Here is a 27243-nt window from a genome sequence, read left to right as displayed (position 1 = left end):
GGAATGTAAACTGGTGCAGCCGCTCTGGAAAACAGTGCGGAGGTTCCTCAAAAAATTAACAGTAGAACTCCCCCATGATGTAACAATAGCACTGCTAGGGATTTACCCAAGGGATACACAAGTGCTGATGCATAGGAGCACATGTACCCCAATGTTCATAGCACTTTCAACAACAGCCAAAGCATGGAAAGAGCCTAAATGTCCATCAAGTGATGAATGGATCAAGAAGATGTGGTTTATATATACAATGGAGGACTACATGGCAATGAGAAAGAATGAAATATGGCCATTTGTGGCAATGTGGATGCAACTCAAGGTTATTACACTAAGTGAAACAAGTCAGGAGAGAGACAGATACCATATGTTTTCACTCATAAGTGGAACAGGAGAAACCTAACAGAGGATCATGGGGGAGGGGAAGGGGAAAAATAGTTATGGAAAGGGAAGGAGGCAAACCATAAGAGTCTCTTAAATACTGTGAACAAATTGAGGGTTGATGGGGGGGTGGGGGAGAGAAGTAAGTGGGTGATGGGCATTGAGGAGGGCACTTGTTGGGATGAGCACTGGGTGCTGTATGGAAACCAACTTGACAATAAACTATATTTTTAAAAAACCCAAAAAATAAATAAAATGTTTTTCTCTGAAAAGCAAAACAAAACAAAACTTTTTTTAATGGTTTCTTCAGTTAGTCCAGGACAACTATAAGCTTCACTCAGGAATTCTAAGTTTCCTAGGAAGGGAGGTAATGGGGAAGGGTTTACAGACCCTGGGTGTCCTCATGCTTCTCTACATTGGTGCACTCCTTTTCATCCTGGGAAGTTCCAGGTGCCAGGAGTCGGCTGAGAGATGGTGGGCTAGACTTGGTGAATGTCTGAGTCTTGGTGTCCCTGCCCTTTCCATCTGCACCGGGAAACCCCTCTGTGGCTACAATAGGAAGAAAGGGTGAATCCGATGCTACCTATCCGCAAGGTGGCCACCGAGAGCCTCACACTGGCAGTGGATCTGCAGGTCTGTTGAAAACGTTTAAAACACATCATGAAATAAAAATAATGAGAATGGATATGTGTTTGTTTCGGGAAGAACTATTGTGTGTTATGTCCATGCCAGAGATTGCTAATTGCTTTCCTGCATCTAATTTCCTCTCTTCTGCTTCTGGGTCACTCTTTGAAGATGGGCGTCCCAGACTTCCTCGGCACCCCGGTCGCTCCCCTGTCGTGGCTAGAAAACAACAACTGAAGCAAGCTGGTGAGGATGGCAGGATTGCTCCCCTAGTCCTGTACCGCCTGCCTGCTTGCCTCCCAGCTGTCACATGAGCCGCGCACTGCCGTCTTGTTTGACCCAGTCTGTTTGTGAGTCTCCCTGTCATGGCATCTGAGCTGATATCTAAACCCAGACAACGTCCTTCCTGCTTTTTGAGCATTTTTTGAGTATTTCTTTAATGAAATACCTGTGATAATAGATGGGATTTTTTTAAGTCCTTAATTGGACAACAGAAAGTTTTCTATCTGTATTCCCAAACATTTAAAAATATTTTTGATCTGTGAAACCGAAAGCTTGAGACTCCCTAGGTTTAATGGTATATGGACCAAATAGGACACTGTTCGAGGCTCAGGGATCTGGCTTGGCTAGGGAGGACATTCCGGCATCTAGCGAAGCTCCCCCACAAGCCATTATATCTATGTGGGGTGTTTCATAATTGGGACCGCTTCCAGTCTTTTAGCTGGAAAATGAAGGATGGAAGATGATCAGTTAAGGAGAGCCTATAATAGATTCAGGAAGGACCCTAACGAGTATTTTCAGGTGATTATTGTCTATAGTGGGTACAGAAATAAATAAATAAGGTGAGAGAGCTACACAGCCATGGCATGAGCAATGTTGAATAGGATCAATTAATAGCAGCTGTCTGGAAAATGATCCATTAGGAAGGTCTATCATGGGTGTGGAAGGGGTCACTTCTGCTTTAATTAAGGAAGCCTTACACCCAGCTGGCTCAGTCATCAGAGCATATGACTCTTGATCTTGGGGTTATGACTTTGAGCCCCACATTAGGGATAGAGTTTACTTAAAAAAATAAATAGAAATGCCTTGGAATGAACCAGAAAATTCATTTTCCCTACCTGTGTGCCACGCTGCCTTTCTTGATATCTGATATGACAAGGGGATCTCCTGGTTTTCTGCTAGATGGTGCTGTAATAAAGAATTAAGAAGAGTCACATCTTTATACTCAAGATTCACCCACACTGTGCATTTCCAGTTTATAGCAATGATTAATGCAGGGACAGTCTGTATGCAAGCAAAGATGCTTAGCAAATGGAGTAGAAAACGTGTATATTACATCCTCTTGATATAGATATCTGTGCGAAAGTATTTATAAACTTAAAAACAAAAGCAAAGTCATTTTAAATGTTCAACTGGAGAAAACAAGTGCAGAGCTGTATATCAGGTTTAAATCCATTTCAACCTGTGATTCCCAAGAGAAAGGTGAAAGGCGAACACCCCGATTGAAGAGTATCAGACACAACTGGGGGCTCCTCTTAGGGGTACACACGTGTGGTCCCTCTCCCACTTTTTACAGGACCATGCCATGTTACTCAAGGGGCTGGGGCTGGAAAGTGGATGAGATTCACTGATTTAAAGTTTTTTCTTTTTTTTTTCCAGAAGGAAATCTTTTGCTAGATAGACAGTAAATATTAAAATTTTGCTGCACATTCACACCTAGAATGCTGTGTTAGGCAAACGTGAAAGCCGCTACACTACGGAAACCCCACTAGAATGCTGTGAAATGTTCCGGAATGTGACTATTTTATTTTATTGACAGTAGTAAATATTTGGTGTGACATAATTATATTTTTATACATATGCACATTTTAATAGGTGCATGAAACTTAAAAAATTATTTTAATGTTTATTTTTGAAGGAGAGAGTGAGACAGAATGTGAGTGGCGGAGGGGTAGAGTGAGAGGGAGACACAGAATCCGAAATGGGCTCGACAGCTCAGAGCCTGATGTGGGGCTCAAACTCACGGACTGTGAGATCATGACCTGAGCCGAAGTCAGATGTTTAACCAACTAAGCCAATCAGGCACCCCAGTGTGCATGTAACTTTTATTGAGTTTATAAATTATCCTGTTATCCTGCACAGTGGTCAGTTTTGGGCTTTATAACTTCTCTTAGCGATGTTTCCATTTGATGAGAATGAAAAGCAATTGGTATTAAGTCTACCTTAGAATGAATTCTGAAAATGAACTATAGCTCACATAAGTACAAAAATATCATCTTGATCTAAAAGGTTTACATTTAATTTAGGAGTCTGATAATTAAAATAATCCATACCGACATTTATAAAAAAAAAACAATTCGCCTCCGAGAGGAGATGTTTTACCAGTTTGAAGTCTGCAGTGATTTCCTTTTAAGGATCATTAAAAGGCCCCTAAAGTAAGATTTTATTATAAACAGGCTGATCACCCCATAATAATCACAGAACCATATCATATCCCATAATCTCATCTGAATCCCAGGAAAATGTTTATGCTCAGGAACAGATGGTTTAATATCTCAACACAACATTGAAAAAAAAAAGCAAACACATATACCAACACCTTACCCGCAGTTTAAATTAGTCCATAGTACATGTTAATGGGACTTCATTCAATCATTATTCTTAGCTTCTAGCAAAGTATGCAAACCATTCTATTCACTACAACTAATTCATAATTTAAGTCTCCATTCAAGGATCTAATTCCTCTAGAGAAATATAAACATTTAGCATTTTTATGCATGTCACATTTCACAACTGCAAACTGTTTTGGGCACAGGGCACGAAAACAAAAGCTTTGTTATCTCTAGCATCTGCCAATGAATTTTCACTGTATTTTGCCAAGCTGTAGTAACCACCGCACAGCATTCAATGTTTCCCTTGGTTTTTAGTAAAATCCATGTTCCACCGAAGTGGTCTGAAATGAAACAACAGTGGAGGCGACATCCTACAGCAAACCCATCTCCGTCATTTTTGCAGCAGAGGAAAATAGCACTGGGACCTCTTGGACAAACCCACACAGCTTTGCAGAGAGAATTGAAAGTCATTATGGTGTATAGACACATATGGTGGCCATTCTCATGTTTACTAGATTCTCCTCTTTTTCTTTTAACCAATACCACAGCTGAGGCTTGAAAAGTTCATCAAGGCAGATGCCCATGGGAGTGATAAAATTGAACCCAGGAGCGGGTCCACATCTGTAGGGGCTCCTGTCATTGTCACTATCACGCCTACCAGGCATATTAAGTGAATGTGGCTCTGGGGATCAGTCATTGTTTGCGTACTCTAGTGTACGGTAAAACCTTGGATTGTGAGTAACTTGTTCTACAAGTGTTCTGAAAGACGCAAACAGTTCTAATAAAGTTTAACTTGATAAACAGGTGATGTCTTGCAATTTGAGGAGTACGTGACACCGAACATCACATGATCACAAATGAGCCAATGGTTCTTCCTTCTCTCTTTTTCTCTTTCTCTGCAAGATTGTGGGTGATCACCTCTCATGCTCGAAGGCTTGGTTTTAGGCCATGGTGTTCAGCAGAAATCAGTGATTTTTCTGAATGTTGGAAGGTGCCCATTACTGGCACTAGTGTATTTTTTTGTCATTTCAAAGCACCTTTGGGCAGTCCTTTGCTTTTCCATACAAGAGAAAGCTTAAGAATGCTTTGCTTCATTCTAGGTCATCAATAGGTTCCTTGGTAAGGTTGCATGAAAAGAAAAAGATCACACTGAGCCAACAGATAGCGGTGATTCCGTTAGTGATGGCAAAAGTCATCCGACACAATTCCCTCCTCTCTCTTGTCTCCCTCACACCAGCCATGGAGGTTTTCAATGATAAGTGTAGGTTAATTTTATTTTTCATTATATTTTGTATTTTCTTTATTATTTTGTATTATATTACAGTATTGTAGTCATTTTTATATAAATATTTTTTGGATTGTGAAATGAATCATTTGAGTTTCCATTATTTCTTATGGGAAAATTTGCTTTGATATATAAGTGTTTGGATAAAAGCATGCTTCCAGAATGAATTATGCTCACAAATCAAGGTGTTACTGGACCATGATTTTTTTAATTAAAAAAAATTTTAATGTTTATTTAATTTTGAGAGAGAGAGAGAGAGAGAGAGAGAGCAGAGCAGGGGAGGGCATTGAGAGAGGGAGACACAGAATCTGAAGCAGGCTCCAGGCTCTGAGCTGTCAGCACAAAGCCTGACGTGGGGCTTGAACCCACAAACCATGAGATCATGACCTGAGCCGAAGCAGGTGCTTAACCAACTGAGCCACCCAGGCATCCCTGTCTTAATTTTTTATAAGATCAATATTTGGTAGTTTCTTAGACTATGTAAACATATTAACACACAAGTCATGTAGCATGCCAGGCCTTTTCATAGGACATATTTTCTCTATAGTTGCTGTTGTCTTTTTAAAAAAATTTTGGGGTTTTTTTAGTGTTTATTTTTTGAGAGAGAGATAGAGTGTGAGTGGGGGAGGTACAGAGAGAGAGGGAGACACAGAATCTGAAGCAGGCTCCAGGCTCCAAGTTGTCAGCACAGAGCCCGACCAGGGGCCTGAATCCCCGAACTGTGAGATCAAGACCTGAGCCAAAGTTGGCTGCTTAACTGTCTGAGCCACCCAGGTGCTCCACTGTTGGCTTAGTTTTCTTGTGTTTATCATGCATTCAACTCCTCAGATTTCCAAGATTACATAAAGCTCCTCTTAATATGTAAAGCCAGGGGCACCTGGGTGACTCAGTTGGTTAAGCGTGCAACTTCGGCTCAGGTCATGATCTTACGGTTCGTGAGTTCGAGCCCCACGTTGAGCTCTGTGCTGACAGCTCAGAGCCTGAAGCCTGCTTTGGATTCTGGACCTCCCTCTCTCTCCCCTTCCCTTGCTCATGCTCTATCTCTCTTTCTCTCTCAAAAATAAATAAACATTAAAAAAATTAAAAAAATATATATATATAAAATCAGATGAGGGATTCTAGCAAAGGTTCACAACCTGTCTGGGCTGTTTGCATTCTAGGGTTGCTACACATATCTTGGGAACTTCCTTCCCACAGATCCTGGGAACCCAGCTAGATGTTCTCTTGACCTTTGTTACACTAATTAAACAAGGAGGCCATCAGACCGAGGCGGCTCTAATGCTGTGATGGCCAATAAAAGCAAACCAAAATCTCAGCCCTGCAATGTCTCAAGGTTACAAAATCAAAATGCTAAGGAAAACAACCACAAACAGCCAACTAGACTTTCGGCTGCATCCAACCAATAATCTCCTTTCTCTGTGTCTGCACTACCCTTCTGTGTCCTCCCCCAGGCTCCTGTGGGGAGAGCGCTCCTAACCACTTCCGGTTTGGCACTCCCGGACTTGAGTCTATTTTTGCTCAAATGAACGCTTACCATTTTTAATATGCCTTTGTTTTTTTTTTCTTAACACTAATAACATTAATAAACTAATAACGCTTAGTTTACTTCTCTCCTCTTTCATTCTGTAATGGCTATTATTTGGATTTTGTGTCATTTGGACTCAGCCTGAATACCTCTTCTCGATCCTAGAGTCCTCATTTATGAGTTGTTTTGTTCTAATTTCTGGGATTTTCCCTCAGCTTCATTTTAAGGTTTTAATGTCTGCCATATTATGCTCCAAGAGCTCTTTGTCCCCCTCAGTGTGTTATGTTATCACAGTAGTCATTTCCTGCCCTCCCAGATATACAGCGTCTTCGGTTGTCACCAATGTTAATGACAGCTTTTTCCTTTTTAAAGTTTTCTTCTTTATGAATGTGCTGCTTCTATTTTTCTTCTTTGTTTCTGGTGATAGTCTTGCGTATTAGATTCTTTCCCCAGGGGTCTGCTTTTCTTGGCTGTCTGTTCACATTAGGGAATGCACCCCTAAAAAGCTGTTGGAAAGCTGGGTGCACCTGAGGAATTTGTGGCCTATGGTTTTCCGTGGATAGTTCAGGCCAGCCTGTTTCTTTGGGTCAGATGGCCCTGATTCCTTCTGCTCTGAAGGTATTAAGCCCGGCTACCTGGCTTCTTTCAGCTTACAGAGGGGAAGAAGGCTAGTCTTCATGTTCAGTATATACACTTTCCCACCACCCTTTTGTAGGGCGGTGCTGCTACACTCAGCTGTGCTCTCCTGGTCCAGAGACCCTCCGTCTCATGCTCTCCAGAGAAGGCAACCAGGTTCTGGCTGTGCTGCCTGGGAGAAGGCATCTAAGGGACTAATGAACAGACTTTTGAATATTCCTCCTGTCTCCCCTCTCCCATCACTCTCACCTCTGGAAGTTCCTGATTCCACGAATTCCTGGTTTTGCTGGGAGTTTAAAATGCAAACCAGGTTCCCTGTCAGCTTTCCCTTCTGCTTCTATAAATTCATCTTGCCCCATCTTCTCTGCCACTTCCAAAATTAGTTGCTCTTGGGGTGCCTGGGTGGCTCAGTCAATTAAGCATCTGACTTTGGCTCAGGTTATGATCTCATAGCTTGTGAGTTCAAGCCCTGTGCTGACAGCTTGGAGCCTGGAGCCTGCTTTGGATTCTGTGTCTCCCTCTCTGCTAACTCCCCCCACCCTGCTCACGCTCACTCTGTTTTTCAAAAATAAGCAAACATTAAATATTATACTTAAAAAGCCCAAAAAACAAATTTGGTTGCTTTTAACTCTTTTCCTCTTCTTCTCCTTTTGGGGTTGTGCCTTTTGAAAAATCTTACACCATCATTTAAAAATGGTATGGGGTAGGAACAGAGCTAAATGCCGATGTTCAAGCTATCATCTTTTGACCTCTGAAGACTTAAACCCCTAGTCCTCCTTCATTATCAGAACTGATTCTTAAAGTGAACATGTATTCTTTGCTTCTCAATAGTTGTCAGAAGAGGTATAAAATGACGCTATCTTTGTTTAAAAATTTTTGTCTGTATTAGAAGACTGGTAAAATTTTCTGAATTTTGGAGCTGGTTAAATATGAATCAACAAAGTATTACAAGAACATTCCATAATAACTAGCTATTTATGGATCTTACTCTGCTAGTCAAGGTACTTTGCTCAAAGGGACTGATAAACTATCCAAACTACACTGGACACACACACACACACACACACACACACACACACACACAAACATTCACACACGCATTTAGTTTTACTTTACTTTCAACCATACATATGATACCTGGCAAGTAAAACAAGTTATTTGATTTGAAATGGAGCAGTGAGTAGAATTTTTATTGCAAAGTTGGCAAAAAAAACTTGAGCCATTTTCTTCTAAATATGCTTAAGACTTAAGGGGAAAATGATAGATTTGTTGTGCTTGTCATAAAGGCTGCTTTATGATTTTATATATAAAGAAAGCAAGCCTTTGTTCCTGAAGACAATTCAGTCTCAACTAAAAAAAAAAAAAGCCAACAAATTAACTCCACTCACAAAATGCTGTCTTTTGCTTTTCTGATCTAGGAGGTGGGAAGGGTCATCAATCAGACGGAGGCAGCGATGAGTGGTGGTGTGACAGCAAAACCCACGGTAAGTCAGACAGAATGGGTTTGAATCCCGGGTAGCCCTTGTGAGTTCTCGGTCTTGGACAGGTCACCAAGCTGAGCCTTTCTTTTCTGGTAAATGGGCATTGATGCCACAGGGCCATTTTGAGGATTAAGTAAGAAACACACATAAACTGCTTATTGCCATGCCTGGTACAAAGTAGATACAAACCGTGGTTAAACAGCAAAAGAAAACACCAATATCAAATGACTACTGACAACCGCGCATGACAGGCAAACGGTGTTCTCTGACTGGGAGGGCAGGTGGGCGGTGTTGGGTGGGTATGCGCTCTGGCGTCTGATTGGCTGAGCTGTCAGACTTCAGGATGCGGTCTCCAATCCTACACTGCATCCTTCTGCGAGGCTGTTCCACTTTATTTGCTATGATAAATTGTTCCACGTTATCGCAATAACATCAATAAAAGTAATGCCTGATGCTAATGTGCTATGAATGTCTCATCAGGAACTTAAGAAAATTAGTCTAAAACTGCTCACCACATCCAAAATCAGAGAGGCTCATTTCTCAGTCAATTAGGTATGAAGAGTGAGGCTTAAGCCAAGTGTAAAAGACTCTGGTAGAAGGCTTTCTGAGGTGAGCGACTGCTTTTTACCACTCAGGTTTTCACAAGGGGAAGAAGATGGAAGAGGACTTAGTATAAAGATGGTGAGAAACATCAATGAACCCCTGCATTGCCTCAGTTTCTCTAACGGTACCTGCACGTGTTTGAGAAGAGGGTCCCTTGGTTTCCTACCTCCGTGCTGTAATTGCAGCTGGCACAAAATTGTGTGCGGTGGAGCATGGGTTAAAATATTTCATGAAGCTCTCATATAAGATAAATAGCGATCATCATAGTAACTAACATTTGTTAGGATTCATAATTGGTTCTAGGCACTTTACATATACTAACTCATTTAATCTTGTCAACCATGCTATAAAGAAGGGGGTAAGTACACTGTTTTATGGACAAGAAAATAGTACAGAAAGGTGAAGAGAGTGGGTTGATCTAGGCTCTGAGGCTTTGCTCTTAATCATTTTTCAAGTTAGTGTTATCTTTGGTTCACACAAAGGCGTTTGCTTAAACATCTGTATTCATGGTCTCCTTCAAAGGCTCATTTTTTGGAGTGAACAGTGGTTAGTAGCAGATAGTCAGTAGAAGACTGCTTCTGATAGACCCCTTATTCATTCACTCAACAAAGAGAGGGATTAAATAAGCACCTTATAGAGGCACCTGGGTGGCTCAGGTCATGATCTCACCATTGGTGGGATGGAGCCCCGTGTTAGGCTCTGCACTTGGAGAGTAGAGTCTACTTGGGATTCTCTCTCTCCTGTCTCTGCTCCTCCCCCACTCATGCTCTCTGTCTCTGTCTCTCTCTCAAAAAAAAAAAAACATTAAAAAATATGTACCTTGTTTGTGTATGTCAGGAACTGTGTGAGGCCTCAGGAGTTTACTATTTCATAACATAATCATGGACTCTGGCCTTTTAAAAAATGTTTATTTGTGGTGCGTGGGTGGCTCAGTTGGTTAAGCATCTGACTTCAGCTCAGGTCATGATCTCATGGTTCGTGGGTTCGAGCCCTGTGTCAGGCTCTGTGCTGACAGCTCAGAAGCTCGGAGCCTGGAGCCTGCTTTGGATTCTGTGTCTCCCTTTTTCTCTGCCCCTCTCCCATTCATGCTCTGTCTCTGTCTCTGTCTCTGTCTCTCTCAAAAATAAACATTAAAAAATGTTTATTTATTTTTGAGAGAGAGAGAAAGCACAAGTGGGAAGAGGAGTAGAGAGAGGGAGACACAGAATCCAAAGCAGGCTCCAAGCTGTCAGGACAGAGCCCAATGTGGGGCTGAATTCATGAACCTTGAACTCATGAACTCATGAACCACAAGATCATGGCCTGAGCCGAAGTCAGATGCTTAACCAACTGAACCACTCAGGTGCCCCTGGCCTTTTTTTTTTTCCTTTAAAGTAAATTCTGTGTTTTCAATTGGGAAAATATGAGTATTTTCCATGAGGACACACGAACTCAGCATGATGATGATAAGTTGTATAATGGAGCTGTAGCTCTAGATGGGCTGACAAGCATGTTTGACAGGCTTATGTATCATATCTCCATCTCCATCCAGGAATAGCGTAATATCGCTGGCTTCCATGAATAGATTTAGCTTACAGCTGGTTAAAAGTCAGGCCATTCTTGGGGCAGGCGGTTTGAGTAGTTTTCATTTTTGGCATTAAATGTAATACTTAACATGTATATAATACCACCATAAAGCATAATTTTAAATGATTCATCATATGAATAAAATACATTGTAGTTGTGTGCACCTGATTACACTTCAAGTGTATTCAAAGTGTATTCAAAGATTAAGCCTATAAATATTGACTTTAAACAAGGAATATATCATAGGATTAGTTTCTACATGGATACTCTCCTTTATAGTTAAATTATGTTTTTGTGTATATTAGTTTTTACATTAAATTTTTAAAAACTGAGTATAGTTGACACACAATGTTACATTCATTTCGGGTGTAAAACATAGTGTTCTGCTAGGCTCACCGCAAGTGTAGCTGCCCGTCACCTGTCACCATGCAATGCTATGACAATACCATTGACTATATTCTCTATGCTGTCCCTTTTGTTCCCGTGACTTATTCACTCCATAACTGAAGCCTGTATCCCCCACTCCCCTTCACCCATTTTATCCATCTCCATACTCTCCTTTCCTTATGTATATCAAGTTTTAAGAATAAATCTTAGGGGTGCCTGGATGGCTCTGTCAGTTAAGCATCTGACTCTTGGTTTTGGCTTAGGTCATGGTCTCGCAGTTTGTGGGTTCGAGCCCCATGTCCAGGCTCCATGCTGACATTGCAAAGCCGGCTTGGCATTCTCTTTCTCTCTCTCTCTCTCTCTCTCTCTCTCTTTCTCTCTTTGCCCCTCCCCTGCTCATGCTCTCTCTCTCAAATAAATAAACTTAAAAAAAGGAATAAATCTATTGTATAAAAAACCATAAAGACAATTTTCCCACTTAAAACTTGGAAGTAAAATGACTATGTGGCACTAGAAGCTTCTGAGCAGTGGGTGTCTTTAGCATGTGCACTAGAAATATGATCTCTAGGGGACACGGAGTGCATTTTCAAAATGTAGCATAGTGCCTCGGCATGGTAGGCGGTCAGGATGCATTTATTTAATGATGGCAAAGGGAAGAAAGAATGGAGTGGACGGCGGAGCCTCTGTGAACAGCTGGCAGGTTATGCACTACTCCAGGAGAGACCACTTTCACAGCCCATTCTGATAGAATAAATAAAAGGAATGGAATAAACAGAAGAGAGAGCAGCCTTGAAGTTACATGGGGGTTGCAGCAGCCAGCTTGAGCCCCAAATATTTTTGGAATAGTAGGTTCCGATGGGCTCTCCCTTCATTTCTGTAAGCACCGCTGTGGACAGAATAACCACATCCTGTGTGTTTCATAATGAACAGGCTGAGAGGTGAAGCGACCCAGTTAAAGGCACAATTGACTTTCGTAGTACCTAGAAAAGGTCTGGAGTCTCCCAAGGCCCATCTCACCTTTCTACGTATCATAGAGAGGCATGTAGGCACATTGGTCCTGCTCTTCTCCCAGGAGGCCACACCGGGGTTCAGGAGGTGGGTACAGCACTCTCTTATACATATAGCTTCTTGTCCTTAACATTGATTCTGTGTTGTAGGTCCACTATTTTTAGTGTTGCACCAGATCGGTCTGATGTGTTGGTTATAACTGAAATTTCATTTTCAGTGTTGCATTTATATAGTCAAAGTTGAAGCGGACAGCCCCCATTTCACACTGCCCAGTTGAGAACTATTTTTGCCTTAACTGCTGACATAAATGCGATCCAACATAGTGAGGCGTGGCATAAATTGCCTTGATGTAACCTCATCACTCTTTCTTGAAGGGACCACTCCTTGGTTACAAACATTGCCTCTTTGGTCCTTAGGTATTAATCACTTGCTTCATTTTCTTAGGGGCATTTATGGATGAACCTAGTTTATGGATATTAAAAGCATAAAAACTTCAATTCCCATCCTATAAATGGGGGCTGAAATTTTCAAAGCTGTTTTACCAAAGCAGTTATTAATCTAGAGCCCGAGGCAAGGAGGGAACTAAACACAATTATATGTTCCGCTTTTCTTTTTGGTTTGGTTACCCAGACACCTTGGACCAGGCAGCAATTCAGAACGTTACTAAGTTAAGAGATAATATTTTCATGTTGCAAAATGGCTTTTAGATGCATATTGGACAGATAGAAGGATAGTTTTAAAAGGAAATGAACGCAATTTTTGTTAAATAGATTATTATGAAGACTTAAACACAATATAATAAAATGTAGGTAACCTATATGCATTTATATGCTCACCTAATTATTCATGGTGGGGGTGAGACACATTTATTGGGCACTTATTACTTGCCAGGGACTCTACTAGGTATATAAATATGTTATATACCAATATACTAGGTAAATAAATATTATTTTATATAATACTTCAAATAATCCTATATTTTGTGGGTATCCTTATTTCCATTTGACAGATGAAGAAATAAAAAATTGGAGAGAGTTTAAGTAATTTGTCCCATTCACACAGCTAGTTAAGTGCTAATATTTGTAACATTACATAGAAACTTGGCAATGACACGTAAAACATTTGTCACCTTGTAAGCCATTCGATAATACAATTTTCTAATGTCTTTTTAAAATTCTGCACTAAAAACAGTCACTTTTACTTACAACTGATGGTTATTCCAAGTTCCACATTATGCTTCTTAGGGAGCTTTACATGAAATGTTCCACTACTTGGGATGACAGACTCTGTAAGTTCAAAACAAAGAAGAGTACATTTGTAGGTGACCAGGAAGAATGGAGCGCCAATCAACAGAAATGCATCAGGAATTCTTGTATCAAGTTGTAGGAACTGAAGTAAGTGAATGCCTCTAAAATCCTGATAAATTGCATTCCTGGTAAAGAATGTCCTGCCTGTAGGCAACTGTGTGCCTTTCATGGTACCTGCTGAGTTTAGTATTTCTTAAGTGTCATTCTGGCATTTTCATTGAATATACCTGGAATGCAAGTTAGAAATACAGATTCCTGAATCATCCCCGAGATATGGAATCAGAGTTTCTGAAGATAAAGCCTAGAAATCTACATTTTCAACACATTCTCCAGGTGATATTTTTAAGAGCTGTTTGTTTGTTTAATGTTTCTGTATTTTCAAGAAAAAGACAGAATGCGATGCAGGTGGGGAGGGGTAGAGAGAGAAGACACAGAATTTGAAGCAGGCTCCAGACTCTGAGCTATTAGCACAGAGCTCAATACGGGGCTCAAACCCATGAACCATGAGATTATGACCTGAGTCGAAGCCGGACACACAACCAAATGAGACACCCAGGTGCCCCACTCTCCAGGTGATTCTTAGGCATCCTAAAGTTTAATCATAGGATAAAAAAATCATATATATATATATACATATATATATTCTCTTCAACAATATTTTTCCAGAGTTACCTATTCAGCAATTCTTTTTTTCAACTGTTGTTTAAATATAGCTAGGGGAATACGTTTTAGGAGAAATTTCAGTTTGATGGGATGGTTGTTGATTGGGGCTGGGGGTGGGGGGCAGAAGGTTCCTTAATTTGTAACATAAACAGAGAAAAGTACCTCTCAAGAGGTACAAGCAAGCGTGATACTCAAAATATTTTGCAACCAGAGGGTATTGGCCATAACCAGTCAGACTGGATGCGGACTATAGGGTTGGAACACAGGGGCCCAGGAGGACCAAATTGATCAAGGATTGCACTTGGGTTTCTGGATCATGGGGAGCTCTAGGAGGTTCTGGGGAGGAACAGGGGGGCAGGGGGCATTGGAACAGGGTGCTGGTTGGCTCAGATCCTGTATAACCCATATAGAGGTAAGTTAACACTGTAGCAACAGAGAGAACCAGTGTGTGTTGGTTGAATCTCAACCCTGGATACAACTCAGTTGATTGCACCAGGGCCTGACTAGTATTTGAGGAAAGAAGGAACTGCTACATATTCTTAACTATACTCTTCTTAAAATTCTTTTAACAGTCTAGGAGACCTTAGTTAATGATAAAGCTAAAAAGAAAATATGAGGTGCCTGGGTGGCTCAGTCAGTTAAACTTCTGACTTTGGTTCAGGTCATGATCTCGAGTTTCATGAGTTCAAGCCCCACATGGGGTTCTGTGCTGACAGCTCAGAGCTTGGAGCCTGCTTTGGATTCTGTGTTTCCCTCTCTCTGTTCCTCCCCTGCTCACGCTCTGTCTCTCCTTCTCTTTCAAAAATCAACGGAAAGAAAGAAAGAAAGAAAAGAAAGAAAGAAAGAAAGGAAGGATGGAAGAAAGAAAAAAAATATTCTCTGAGGAGATAACATCTATTTACACTAAGCTGCTAATGACTATGATCCTTTCTTGAAAGTTTTGGAAAGGGGTGAAAGGGGCACATGAAGGGAATCATTATCATAAGTGGGGGCTTGTGGGATGGCAGAACTAAACCATTTTTACTGCTTGATTTTGGTCAGTGCTCAACCCGCACACTCAACCACAGCTACCCTTTGTTCAATTTGTTAGTCACATATTGAACACATTTTCAGTCTCTGCAAAGCATAAGTGGAAGTAAGGATGGTCACATGAAAACAGCTGGAGACTCTCTTCCTCCACCTTAACTTGCTCTTTTAGGCCTTTTGTACTTTTCTACGAGGAATTTAGGCAGTGAACCTTTTACAAGACCAGAATCTGTTCTTCCAACTCAGAGGATTTGCCATAGACTGTTCAACTGGAAAAACACAATAAAAATTTGATTTCTCCAGGCCCTCCAGGCTTCTAGAATGCCACCTGTGTAAAAGGATCCCCAAGCTGCCCCTTGCAGTCCTGGCTGTTGTGCCAAGTGAAGGCAAGTCTACTCTTTCAAGCCCTTTCTTTTCTTCCGGTGCTTTGCACACTTCCCAGGGAAGCCGGGGAAGCTGCTGCTTCTCCGGCCCCTCCCACTTGTCTTTGTGTTTTTTTTTTTTTTAAGTTTTTACTTAAATGCCGGTGAGTTAACATACACAGCAATATTAGTTTCAGGTGTACAATTTAGTGATTCAGCACCTCCATACAACACCCAGTGCTCATCACAAGTGCCCTCCTCAATCCCCATCACCTATTTCCTCCATTCCTCAACCCCCTTCCCTCTGGTAACCATCAGTTTGTTCTCTACAGTTAAGAGTCTGTTTTTTGGTTTTCCTCATTGTCTCTGTTTTTTTTTTTCCCTTTTTTTTTTTTGTTTGTTTCCTAACTTCCACATATGAATGAGGTCATATGGTATTTGTCTTTCTCTGACTGACTTACTTCACTTAGTGCCCTCCTACTCTTCTTAACTCTTCGATGAGTGTCATAGACTGTGAGTGGATGTCTTTGGCTTTGCTGTTGTCCTTAAGGAACACACTGATGCATCAGAAGGGAGCCATATATACTTACTGTTAATTCATAAAGAATTTGTGCCCCTGTGGTGCCTGGGTGGTTCAGTCAGCTGGGCATCCAACTCTTGATTTTGGCTCAGGTCATGATCTCGCAGTTTGTGGGTTTGAGAGCCCCTCATTGCACTCTGTGCTGAGAGTACAGAGCCTGTTTGAGATTCTCTCTCTCTCCCTCTCTCTCTGCCCCTTCCCTATGTGTGCTCTGTCTCTCTCTCAAATAAATTAAAAAAAAAATTTGTACCCTTTCCATTTCCCAATAGGTCTTGAGATAGATAAATTATTTTCCCTAACATATTTCAAAAAGACTGGCTAGTTTTGATACATTGGGGTAGAAAAGGAAAAGAGGTAAGTAACATGTAGGTGTGCTTTACTTCCTGGCTTCGGATGCTGCAGGTATAAATATCTACTTCCAAAATACTTCTCAAATATGAGCCTTTCCTCCATCTCTCCCCTAAGTCCTCTACAGTCCCCGTTCCAATAATGGAACTAATTGCCACCTTCTTCTCACCCCTCAAGTGACAGGTAAGAGTGGGGAATTAGCATGCAGACTGGGGGCAGAGAAGGCATTTGAAGTGCCACAGTTTGCCCATCTGCACCAACAGCCAGTCTGCGGAGAGAAGGAAGAATCAAGCAAGTGCATATGAGGAGGTCTTGGAGAGCACTTGTGCTTGGCCTTGACAGCCCTTTTGTCTGGTTCTAGAGCTTCCTGGGGCTGTCTGCTCTTCTTCCAGGGCTGGGAAACACCCGTGTCTTCCAGTAACCACCCCCTCTCTGTCTGAATTAGCTCCTGTGCATTTCTGCTGCTTGCAACTGACAGATCTCTGATGAACACATTGAGCTAGAGGAGGAAATGTGATGGGAGCTAAACTGAAAGCCCCCCAGAAGTGTTCATGGGTGTGGTAGGAATTGGATTACCCAGCTAAAGCTTGCAAGTGGCCCATAAGTAAATGCATAAGAAGCTTCAGAGGCACAAACGGCTTCACAAATTACAGAACTCACTTCATGTATGTTTGTTTTAGTGTTACGTGTTTTTTGTTTTTTTACAAAAATTCTCTGTGAAAGGGGAGGAGAGAATATGACATGCTTGTATGTATGTATACATGTATTCACGTATGTATATAACAGCTTGTCTGTGGTGCTATACGAATGAGGTCTTGGAACCCTAAGGGCCAGGAATCATTGCTCTAGAATAGTTACTATAGCAACATTTTGCTTTTATAAATTTTTAACGCAGGGAACCTTGACCAAGATTAACATTGTTAATGACACTGGAGGAGAGAGATATTACCACTTCCTGGAAAATCGTAATGAATCATGCTTGACTCCTTAAGCTTTGAAATATTCATAATAATGAACAAATATCAACAAATGAATCTCTTTGATCAGCCGTGGCTTCATTTTAATCTTTAAATGCCAACATGATTTATTTTATATTTGGTAAATTTTTTTTTTGCCTTCACAGTTATTTAGTAGTTGAAGCAAAGGCCTATTTATATTGGTGTTTCTTAAAGAACTACTAGTAAAAAAAAAAAGAGACACTTGGAGAAATAATAGGCTTAGAGTAAATAGATGGAATGTTTACTTTGTTAGACTCCCATGTGATTATTTTGTGCTTCTCTTGTTTTGCCTTATCTTTGTTAATACTATAATTAAAAACACATTTGGGTAAACAAAGGCTCCCTTCTTTCCAATTGGCCTGCTTTTTCTGCCTGAAGCATTCGTTGTTGGCACAGTAAGATAATCACCACATCATAATTCATCAACCTGGACACCCCTGTGAGACTTGAAAAATTAAGGGATTCTGAGAGGGGGCTGGGAAATGTAGATGCTTAACCCCCAACCACTCAGAGGAAAGCACGGGGGCTCCAGTAATGATGGCAAACATCATTTGATAGGATTTTCACTGAGACTTCTTTCCAGAACAGAGCCATACTTTTTTCTGACAAAATAACTTCATAGTCAAAGCAGAATCTTCAAGTGTTCACAATTTTGTAGATTGGTATTTAAAAGACTACTGAAAAAGACAAAATGTAAATTGTGCATATAATATAGCTTTATAAAATTATAGGTATGAAAAAGGATGTTGATAAAAGAAATATAAAAAATAAACTTTCACTTATTAAATTGATGAGGCTGTGAGTAATTTCAGCTTTAAAAAGAATTCCATCAATGTTTACTACAATGTTGTTTGTACAGTAGTGCCCATTAAGCGAGAGAGATTCAGGCAAGAGTATCCCCACAGGCAAGCTTTTTAAATTCTCTCTGTGTTACTTAAAACAGAGATGGTTTATCTCTGAGATCCAATAGTTTGGGAATTAATATCTTGGTATATTTCTGAGGCAGAGGTTTGGAAATGGGTGGCCCACATCCGGGCAATAAGGAGTGAATCCAGGACAGGGCAGTCTTGAAATAGCTCATGTCCAGAGACTCCCTACCAATGTTCCAAGTTCTCAATTGGCTACAAGAGAGCTTTCTGATTCCAGCAGTTTCCAACAGATTCCAGTAGATTGGTAATGACGAACTGAAGTGTTTTATTGCAAATTCAGATGCTGTGTCTGAGCTCAGCAGGAGAATACTGAAATCAATTAGTGATGTTGGCCATGAGCAAGGGAGGAGAGAATGATGGGAGCATGTTTTTTTCTGGCCTTATTCTACATTATTTCTATCCATTTGAAACGGGTCGATTTCTGGAACAATCACAGGCAGGGGAAAAGACATTTGGTGCCCCTTTTCCCTGCCTCTTATTCAAGCAAGCTTGTGCTGAACAGAGTGTTTAATAGACATGTTTCTATTTCTTAGAGGAGCTTAAACCAAGGATATTAAAGTATTTAATCAGCAAATATTAAGCTATACATATACATTAAGTATGGATTAAACAATGAACAAACATCGAGGATATATATAAAATTAGCATGAATTTATAGCACAAGTAAATACTTGGATACTGCTTATGGCAGAGGTCAAACGTGCTGGCCATTCCACTACAGGGGTGGGGATGGGGTTCAAGAATATGCTAGGCTACACCCTACAATGTGCAGGATAGCCACCTCCTCTCAACACACAGTGACAAGAGGCAGAGGTTCAAAAATCCTGCACTTTCATGCTGGAAACTCCCACATCTCCTGAAAGGGCAGGGTAATATGATATGAAAAAGACAGGTGCAAGTCAACAGGCCTGGGATTTACCATTTCCTTTGCTCTATGACCCTGAGTTTCTCCGCCCAAACTTCAGTTTCTCCATTTATAAATAAAGAAGGTATTGCATTGTAAGAGTCCCTTCACCATGAGTGTTCTGTGCTTGTAGTAACAATCTGGGGTTGCTGGACAGCCTTCTTTGGAAAACACACCCTCATCACCATCTGACTGATCCTTACAGGGTCCTTCTACCAGATTTCGCTTGGCCACAGCTGACAAGAAGGGGGAAGCTAATGAACCTAAGAATTAGAAACTTGAACTGGCTGGCACTGGCTGGGCCCTTTAGCAAAGATGGGGCAATCATGTATAATCAAAAGCCAGAAAAAAACTTGTAGAGATACAAATGGAGCAGATATGCAGAAACAAACAACATTGAGAGACCAGGAACCCCAGAGAAACAGTGGGTATGAAATCAGTTTTTTTAAGTTTATTTATTTTGAGAGGGGGAGGGAAGAGAGAGAGAGAGAGAGAGAGAGAGAGAGAGAGAATCCCAAGTGGGGATTCTGTGCTGACAGCCCAGAGCCTAATGTGAGGCTCAAACGCAAGAACTGTGAGATCATGACTTGAGCCAAAACCAAGACTCAGAAGCTTAACCGACTGAACCACCCAGGGGCCTGTGAAATCAGTTCTTGATGCAAACTGAGGCTCCTGGATCCAGTCCCTCAGGAGAGACAACTGCACTTCATTCATTCACTCACCAAGTAGTGGCTGAGAGGCTTTTGAATTCCAAGCACTATTCTGGATTCTGGGATACATTAGTGAATAAAAAGCACAAAGTCCCTGACATCATAGATATTTTTCCACTGGAGAAGATGAGGCAATAAATAAATCCACAATATAACATTAGAGCATGAGGAAGGCTAAGAAGACCATCAATCTGGGCACAGGGACAGACTGATACGATGAGAGAACGATTCTCTAAGCAAGTGATATTTGAGCAATGAATGAAGTGAGCAAACCACCTGAATGTGGGAGGAAGGGCTACCCAGGCAGGGGGAACTGCAGATCCTTTGATGGGCTTGTGTTTAGCATGTCAGCTATCAGCTAGTTCATACTCCTTCATTCCAAGTCCTGCGTTCTTTCTGGGAGATTCCACTTTGTGGTCTTTCCATCACACTACATTCAAATTTCCCAGATCTCTGGTTGAATAATATTCACCTCCACTCCACTTCACTTCAGCCGCTCACTACCCTGAGCCCTAGTTGACCTTCTCGGAAACCCTAAACTCTAATATGCCACTTTGACCTCAGTCTCCTGCCATTAGCTCCCTCCTCAACTTTCTCTTACTATGCCCATTTTTCTTCCTGAATACTCCTAAGTTCTTGAGTCCTCTCTTTCTTCCCAGTCTCTCATGCTGATCCATTACTGACTTGCATCGGTCTGTAGCCTAGATTCCCTCAAGGCAGTATGTGCAGTGGTTAGAGCATGGCCTTAGGAGCCAGATTGTTAGGGTGAAAATCCCAGCCCTACCATTAACTACATGGGCCTCGGTTTTCTGGGGACATAACAGTAGTAACCTCCATTGCTGTTATAAGTGAGCTAATAATGCACATTCAGTGCTTAGAAGAGTGACATGCCATAGAGTAAGCATTTTGTATATATTACCATGATTTTGATGTTATTCCGATAGTTATTCATCTGTTCTTTCTGTAGCAATTTGAACTGCTGTGACTTTAGTATCCTTTCTGTTGCGTCTTCTCTGGAAATCTCAATCTCTGGTTCAGTCTAATCACCTACTGCCTCTGCTGTTACTCCTCAGTAGCTGAGGCTACCTGATAAAAAACTACTTGGCCATATGGCTTGGCAGTGCTATTAACTTAGAACTTCTAGACTTTGCATGGTCCACCACCCAGTTGGAAAATCCCTTTACATGAGTCTAGTTAGTTTTCTCACTCCCTTCCCCATTAGCTACTTTAACCCATCATTCTTTTCAACTCCTCAAGATGCTGATCCTTTTACCTTTGCTTGACAGTTATTACATGAATGTCTCAAACATAGATAAAAAACATAGGTATATTCTCACATCCTTCTCTTCAAACTCACAAGAGGCAGCCATCAACCTTTTGTCTTAAACTAGTTATCGACCCGTGTTCTAGATAACTTCTCTACCCATCCCTTTAGGGACTTATATCCATCAATTATCTTTTTTCTCCCTCATTTACTTCAGGCTTCAAACAGTTCAGATCTCTTCAGTCTCAACAAAACAAGGTAACTCCCCTCTGAACTCTGAATCCCCTTCTATCTTTTATCCTATTTTTTACCCACAGCTAAATATCCTAACATTGCCAAATGTTCCACAGGGCAAAACTGATCTTGTATGAGAACCGCTGATTATAGGATAAAGCAATATAAAATAGAGTGTCCAGTATGTAATTAAATGCTGTAGAAATTTTGAAACAAAACAAGAAGGCCACAGAGGCCTCTGTCTTTTTTATCCATTTACTGCATTTTTCTAGCTACCCTTTCTCAAAACCCAGTTCATTGGCAGAAATTAAGCATAGCCTGTCTGTATTTCTCTGCCCATTCCTCACTCCTCAGCTTACTATGGTCTGACTTCTGCTCCCAATTCCCTGAATCTACTCTGCAATGTATTTTTTCCTAATTGTGAACTCCAGTGAACCTTTCTTGCCCTATCTTACTTGAATTCTCTGAAGCATCTTTATGCTATTGACCATGACCTTGAAGTCCTTGTTTTGGTTTCCAGAAGCTGCCTTTTTTCGGGTTCTCCTTTCACTCCTCAAACTGCATCTACATTACTTCCTTGGCTAACATTTTTTCCCCTTTTAATTTTAGTATTCTTTAGGCAGTGTCCCCTCCTTCCTGCCACATGCTTCTTAGCGGTCTCCTGTATTTCAGTGACTTCACGAGTCACTGACATAGTGGCTCCTCCTCAGGGCTGCTCTCTGGCCCAGATCCCCCATGGGGTCCTTCCCTTCACATTCCACTGGCAACACACGTTCAGTAAGTCTCTTGTTACCTTTCACAGATCTTGCCCTTCCTTGTCTAATTGGCTATGAGCTCTTTGTAGATATAAATCTTTTTTATTTTCCCTTTAAATGATCTGAACATAGCACAGTGCCTAGAACTGAATAATTGGTGCTTAATAATTGTCTTCTGAACTAAGGAATGAATGTGCTGGTCCTTTCCCCCCATGACTGGCAATGGACCTGCCTATTCATGTCTAGACTAGAACTTGTTGTTACCCTCAAATTTCCATTCTTCAAGTCTTCCTCTACCTTAAAAGCCATCATTATTTACTTGATTGCTGACCCTTACACCTCAGAAGTCATCCATGATTTTCCCCTTCTCTCATCTTCCATACCATTCCATAAGCAAGTTCTGTTAGTTCTGCTTCAGGCCACATCCTCAATTTCACTATTTGTCACCATCTCTAGCTCTACTGCCTTGTCCACGCCACCATTATGCTTTGCCGACCCAACCACTGCAGCTTCCTGAGTTTTCTGCTTTTGCTATTATCCCTTCTCATTTAAGAAGGATCTCTAACACATCCATCAGGAAAGCTCAATACCGGCCATAAAATGTTGCTTGATTTCACTATACCTGGAATATAAATTCTTTACCAAGGCACTGCCTTGGTTGGCCCCTTCCAATCTTTCTCACCCCATCTTCATTTCAAAATTGGATCCTCACCCCCAACTTCCTTATGCTGCAGTGAGAAGTCTTTTTGTTGTTTCTCAAATCCATCCAGCTGATTGATCTGGCCCATGTCTTTTACACTGGCTGTTCCTTCTACCTGGAACACTCTCCTCCCAGAACATAGCTGGCTCCTTCCTAACCTTCAAGTATCTGCTCAAATGTCACTTCCTCAGAGAATCATCCCATGAAAATAGCTCCCCATAGCAATTCTCTAAATCCCATCCTGCTTTATTTTCCCCAGAGCACTTATTACTGTCTAAATTTATATTTGTTAACTTAGAAATATACTTTCTGTGATACAATATGCTTCATGAAGGAAGGAGTTATTTTTTCTTCCATGTCTACTGTTGCATCTCCAACTGGCCCAGAGTAAACACCCAGCAAGTATTTGTTGGGAAGATGCAGTCTCTATGTCCAAAAGCATATCTTTACTAATTGATAAAGATATTGGCTCTGTGAAGTAGTATTTCACTGTATGAAGACAATTTTATTAAGTGGAAACTAGCACCAATCTCTAAAATCCACACGCCTGTTAGCTACTGACAAGGATTCCCTTCCTGATCAAACTTAAGTTAGGCTCCTCTAGGTCCTCTTTTCAACCAGGCCTTGTCTTTGACTTGCTGAGCCCAGTTTTAGTGACAATCCTGATAACTCTGTTGAGAATCCTTCCACCCTTGAATATACAATCGAAGTCCTCATTTCCACACCCTTGATATCTAATCAAGTTCCTGTTAGTAATTTTTCATTCCATGACTTTCTCACTCTCAATTTGCTTAGTGGTCCTAAATTCCCAGCTGCCCTTACTGTTTTTGGAATTGAGTTCAATCTCTATTCCCTATCCCAACTCTTGATCTCTCTTGAAATAGTCTTGAACAAAGTCTTCCTTGTTTTTAACAAGTGTCTGGTGCAATTTCTTTTTAACACAAGAGAATGAATTATTTAACTTCTGGGCTTGTATAAATCCACCTAATGCATTTTCATTGTTCCCTACCAAACTTTCACATGTTCTTTGCAGTGGGAAGGGTCAAAGACAGGCTTTTCCCAACCATGTGACAGAAGAATACAGTTTCTCTAGCACATAGGGGAAAATCAGGAAGAATAAAGGCTACGTGATTTTTTAAAATCACTTTTATAGTAACTATTACTTCCTTATTTTGTCACACTTATTTTCATCTGTTCTTATGGTGACATTTTAATGAATAGCACAAAAGCAATGCTCAATACAAACGGACACCACCCCAAATCTCCTAAACAAAAACATGTTTTTTACATGTATGTAAAAAAATTGTTCCCCCTCTGTCACACAATCTGGATAATTCACAATGCAGTCCACTCCTGACTCTGCAGTTGACTTGCGAATAAATGATCATACCTGCAACATCAAACTCGATTTCCAGTGTGACCTTGCTCGTGATTGAAGAGTCTCGGAGGAGCTGGTTGGCTTCCTCAAAGGTGCTGTCTTCAGTTGGAATCCCATTAATGGCCATCACTCTGTCTCCAATCTGTAGCACCCCACATCTATATTTAGAACAACACGTTAGAGATTGTAGACAGAGTAAGTAATTATCAAGTTGAAGTTGCCAAATCTATATTGTTTGATCATTGCAAAATTGCATAACCATTTGGTCTTGTTTATTCAGTGCTGCGGGCATCATATTAGGTCACCTGCAAGATCTTGCACTCCAGATGAGAGCCAGGCAATGTTGATGTACCCCAGAGAGGTAAATAATAATTTAGATCTATCGTATTGTTTTAATCTGATCCAAACCAATACATAGTAATGATGACTGTACAGTTCCCCCCACAACAGAGAAATTATTATAATAAAGTTTGAACTTCAAAGGTATTTTCCTTTTTAATTAATATAGCCTCCAGTCCCCAGTGGACAAAAGTCTGCTAGATAAAGGAATCCCTGCTCATTTTTCTTCTCAAACCTTATCAAGAACATAAAATTTTATTTTCAGAACAGAGTTCATTACATCCTGCATTTCCTGCATTGGGCACTGTTCCATAATTTATTACCTATTCAAAGATAACGGGCACAAGAAATGCACAGTGTCTTACCTCTCGGCTGGGCTGTCAGCTTCAATATAGGAAATCAGAGGTGGAGAAGAGAGTGTCTCCGTGGCAAACACACTACCCTGCAGTTGGATCCCAAATCCCGTGACAGGATCTGCTGTCAACACAACTTCTGTGGTTTCTGTGTGAACGACCTGCCCAGCCAGGCCCACTGTGCTCGAGGCTAAAGACACTAGAGGAACAAACATGACAAAGAATGACTTTACACTGGAGCAAGCACCAGAGATATTGGCCTTTCCGGCACAGATTATGTCTCCAGGGGGAAAAAAAAGCAGCTCATTTAATGGTGGGATATTTTGGTCTTCTAGAAAAAAGTTCAGTCAGAACTGAACTACATATTTGTCATTTCAGTCACAACACCAGTGTGGCCTCCTCCCCATACTCAGCCCCCATATCAGGGACAGTTGTGGGGGTTGTAGAAAGAGGACAGCCTTGGGGCTGGGTACCCGGGTTCTGGTCCTGGCTCTACTAGTAGGTAACCAGCTGTGTGACCTTGGGGGAAGGCATTAATTTCTTTCCTATCTATGAAAAGAAAGGGTTGGGCTAACTGTTCTAATGTGTTTTAAACTCTATCCATTTGTGCCAAGTCTTGAGGTTTCTATAAACAATCTGACCAGCAGCTTTAAGAAAGTCTGGCTCCTGGAGTAGTGAGGACTTGCTGGTCATCGCAAGCAAGCGTTGGATTGCTTCATCTAGCATTGGACTGGCTTGATGGAGTCGTTTAAGCTTCACTTTTCTCCTATCCCCAAATTTGGGTTCTTATGCCTTTGTTCTTTCCCACTGGATCTCTGGCCTACTTTGTCTTATTTTATTCATTTCTCCGATTACTCATCTAAGCCCCCAGGCACCCCTCTCTGTCTTGTTCCCATCCCCACGTGGGGGCATGAAAAGGCCCCTCCCCTCCTGGATGCCTTTCTCTCAGCGATGCCCACTGGCACCCACACCTCCACTGCTTTCTGTGAGCAAGCTCTCTACAGGGTCTGATGCTGGACTGTCACTACCTCCAAAAGAGGTCTGGACTCCTTACTGTAATTGACACCCGCTGGCACCATATACCTCAGAACCCCCTCCACCCAGAAGCCATTTTCTTTTACTCTCCCTGCAGGGGGGCAAGGACAGAGAAAGGTTTAGAACCTTCCTGGCTCTGCACATGCAGCCCTTTTTACCTTAAACCACTCCTATTTTAAAGTTCTATATTATATACTTATTTCTGCTTTGTCTCATCTTCAAACCCATAATATTCTACTTTTCCTGTTTCCTCCCATTTCCTCACTGACTTCAGACTTGGCTCTTAATGTGTCCCTTCTAATATGTAGCTTTTCCATGTCCTCAGTATCTTTGACATCATGGCAATAACTGAATGCTCTGGCCTTATGCTTCTTTAGGTCTTTCAGTCTGATTATTAGCAATTTCACCTAATTTCAGCTCTATCAGCAGAACCCTGTGCTGGACACTACTGTCCTTCAAACTGGAGAGTGCTCTGAGATCTTCATATCTGAATCCTCCTTGTTGATCACACAACCTTATTAGCCATCTCCCCCAGTCCTTACGACCTAACTTTCCCTTCTTGATGACTTCTAGCCCCACTCCCTCTCCCTTGTCTTCCAGTCTAGTGGTTTTCAAACTTGTTAGCAAGAGTTTCCCCTCAACCCTCCTTCCAATGAAAGCATGTAACGGATGCTTGTATTCCAGATATAAACAGAGCTACTGGATATGCTTGGGTAGGAATGGGAGACCCTAGAAGAGGTCTCCCCCTCTCTCCTGGAGGAATCTGGGGAATCCAGTTTGAAAGCTACCATCTTTATCTATTGCCTTTTACTAGCATCATTTCCCTCCACACTCTACCTGGATCCCCAGTGACCTCTTCAATGATGCAGCTACTAGTATCAGAGATGCTTAAAGCTCATGACATTTTCTATAGTCTAATACTCAGTACTCTTTGGTAATGCCCACTCCACTCCCCTGCTCTTACTAAGTTGCTGAAGGGTGCTAGAGAAAGTCACTACAAATTCATACAATTCTCTATGGGGCCCTGGAATTTTCTGTTGTGTAACACTTTGACACCTTATTTGATTTCTCACAGGGTCTGTCTCAACCATTTCCACATTTATAGGGGTCAAACTTCACCCCTTACTTCATTTACTACAAGTCTGAGAAGATCCAGCCATTTGACAAGAATTCCTTAAAAACATTCTTTTCAACCTCGATTTCTCTGTATCTATTCTCACTTCCTTCTTTTCCCAGGAAGATGTATCCTTCCTTCC

General features: G+C 41.3%; 1 protein-coding gene across 1 annotated transcript in view; it reads right to left on the bottom strand.

The window, feature by feature from the left end:
* Nucleotides 1–27243, bottom strand: part of GRIP1 (glutamate receptor interacting protein 1) — a 228996-nt gene that overhangs the window by 53192 nt on the left and 148561 nt on the right. Inside the window, exons 13-16 of the mRNA XM_029954085.1 lie at nucleotides 24965–25151; nucleotides 24273–24418; nucleotides 13308–13388; nucleotides 2118–2187 (exon numbers count right to left, since the gene is read on the bottom strand). Coding sequence (XP_029809945.1) covers nucleotides 2118–2187; nucleotides 13308–13388; nucleotides 24273–24418; nucleotides 24965–25151 — 484 coding nt within the window. The remainder of the gene's footprint in view (nucleotides 1–2117; nucleotides 2188–13307; nucleotides 13389–24272; nucleotides 24419–24964; nucleotides 25152–27243) is intronic.

Source organism: Suricata suricatta, chromosome 10, assembly GCF_006229205.1.
Source record: "Suricata suricatta isolate VVHF042 chromosome 10, meerkat_22Aug2017_6uvM2_HiC, whole genome shotgun sequence".
NCBI lineage: Eukaryota > Metazoa > Chordata > Mammalia > Carnivora > Herpestidae > Suricata > Suricata suricatta.
This window is presented reverse-complemented; position numbering and strand designations above follow the sequence as displayed.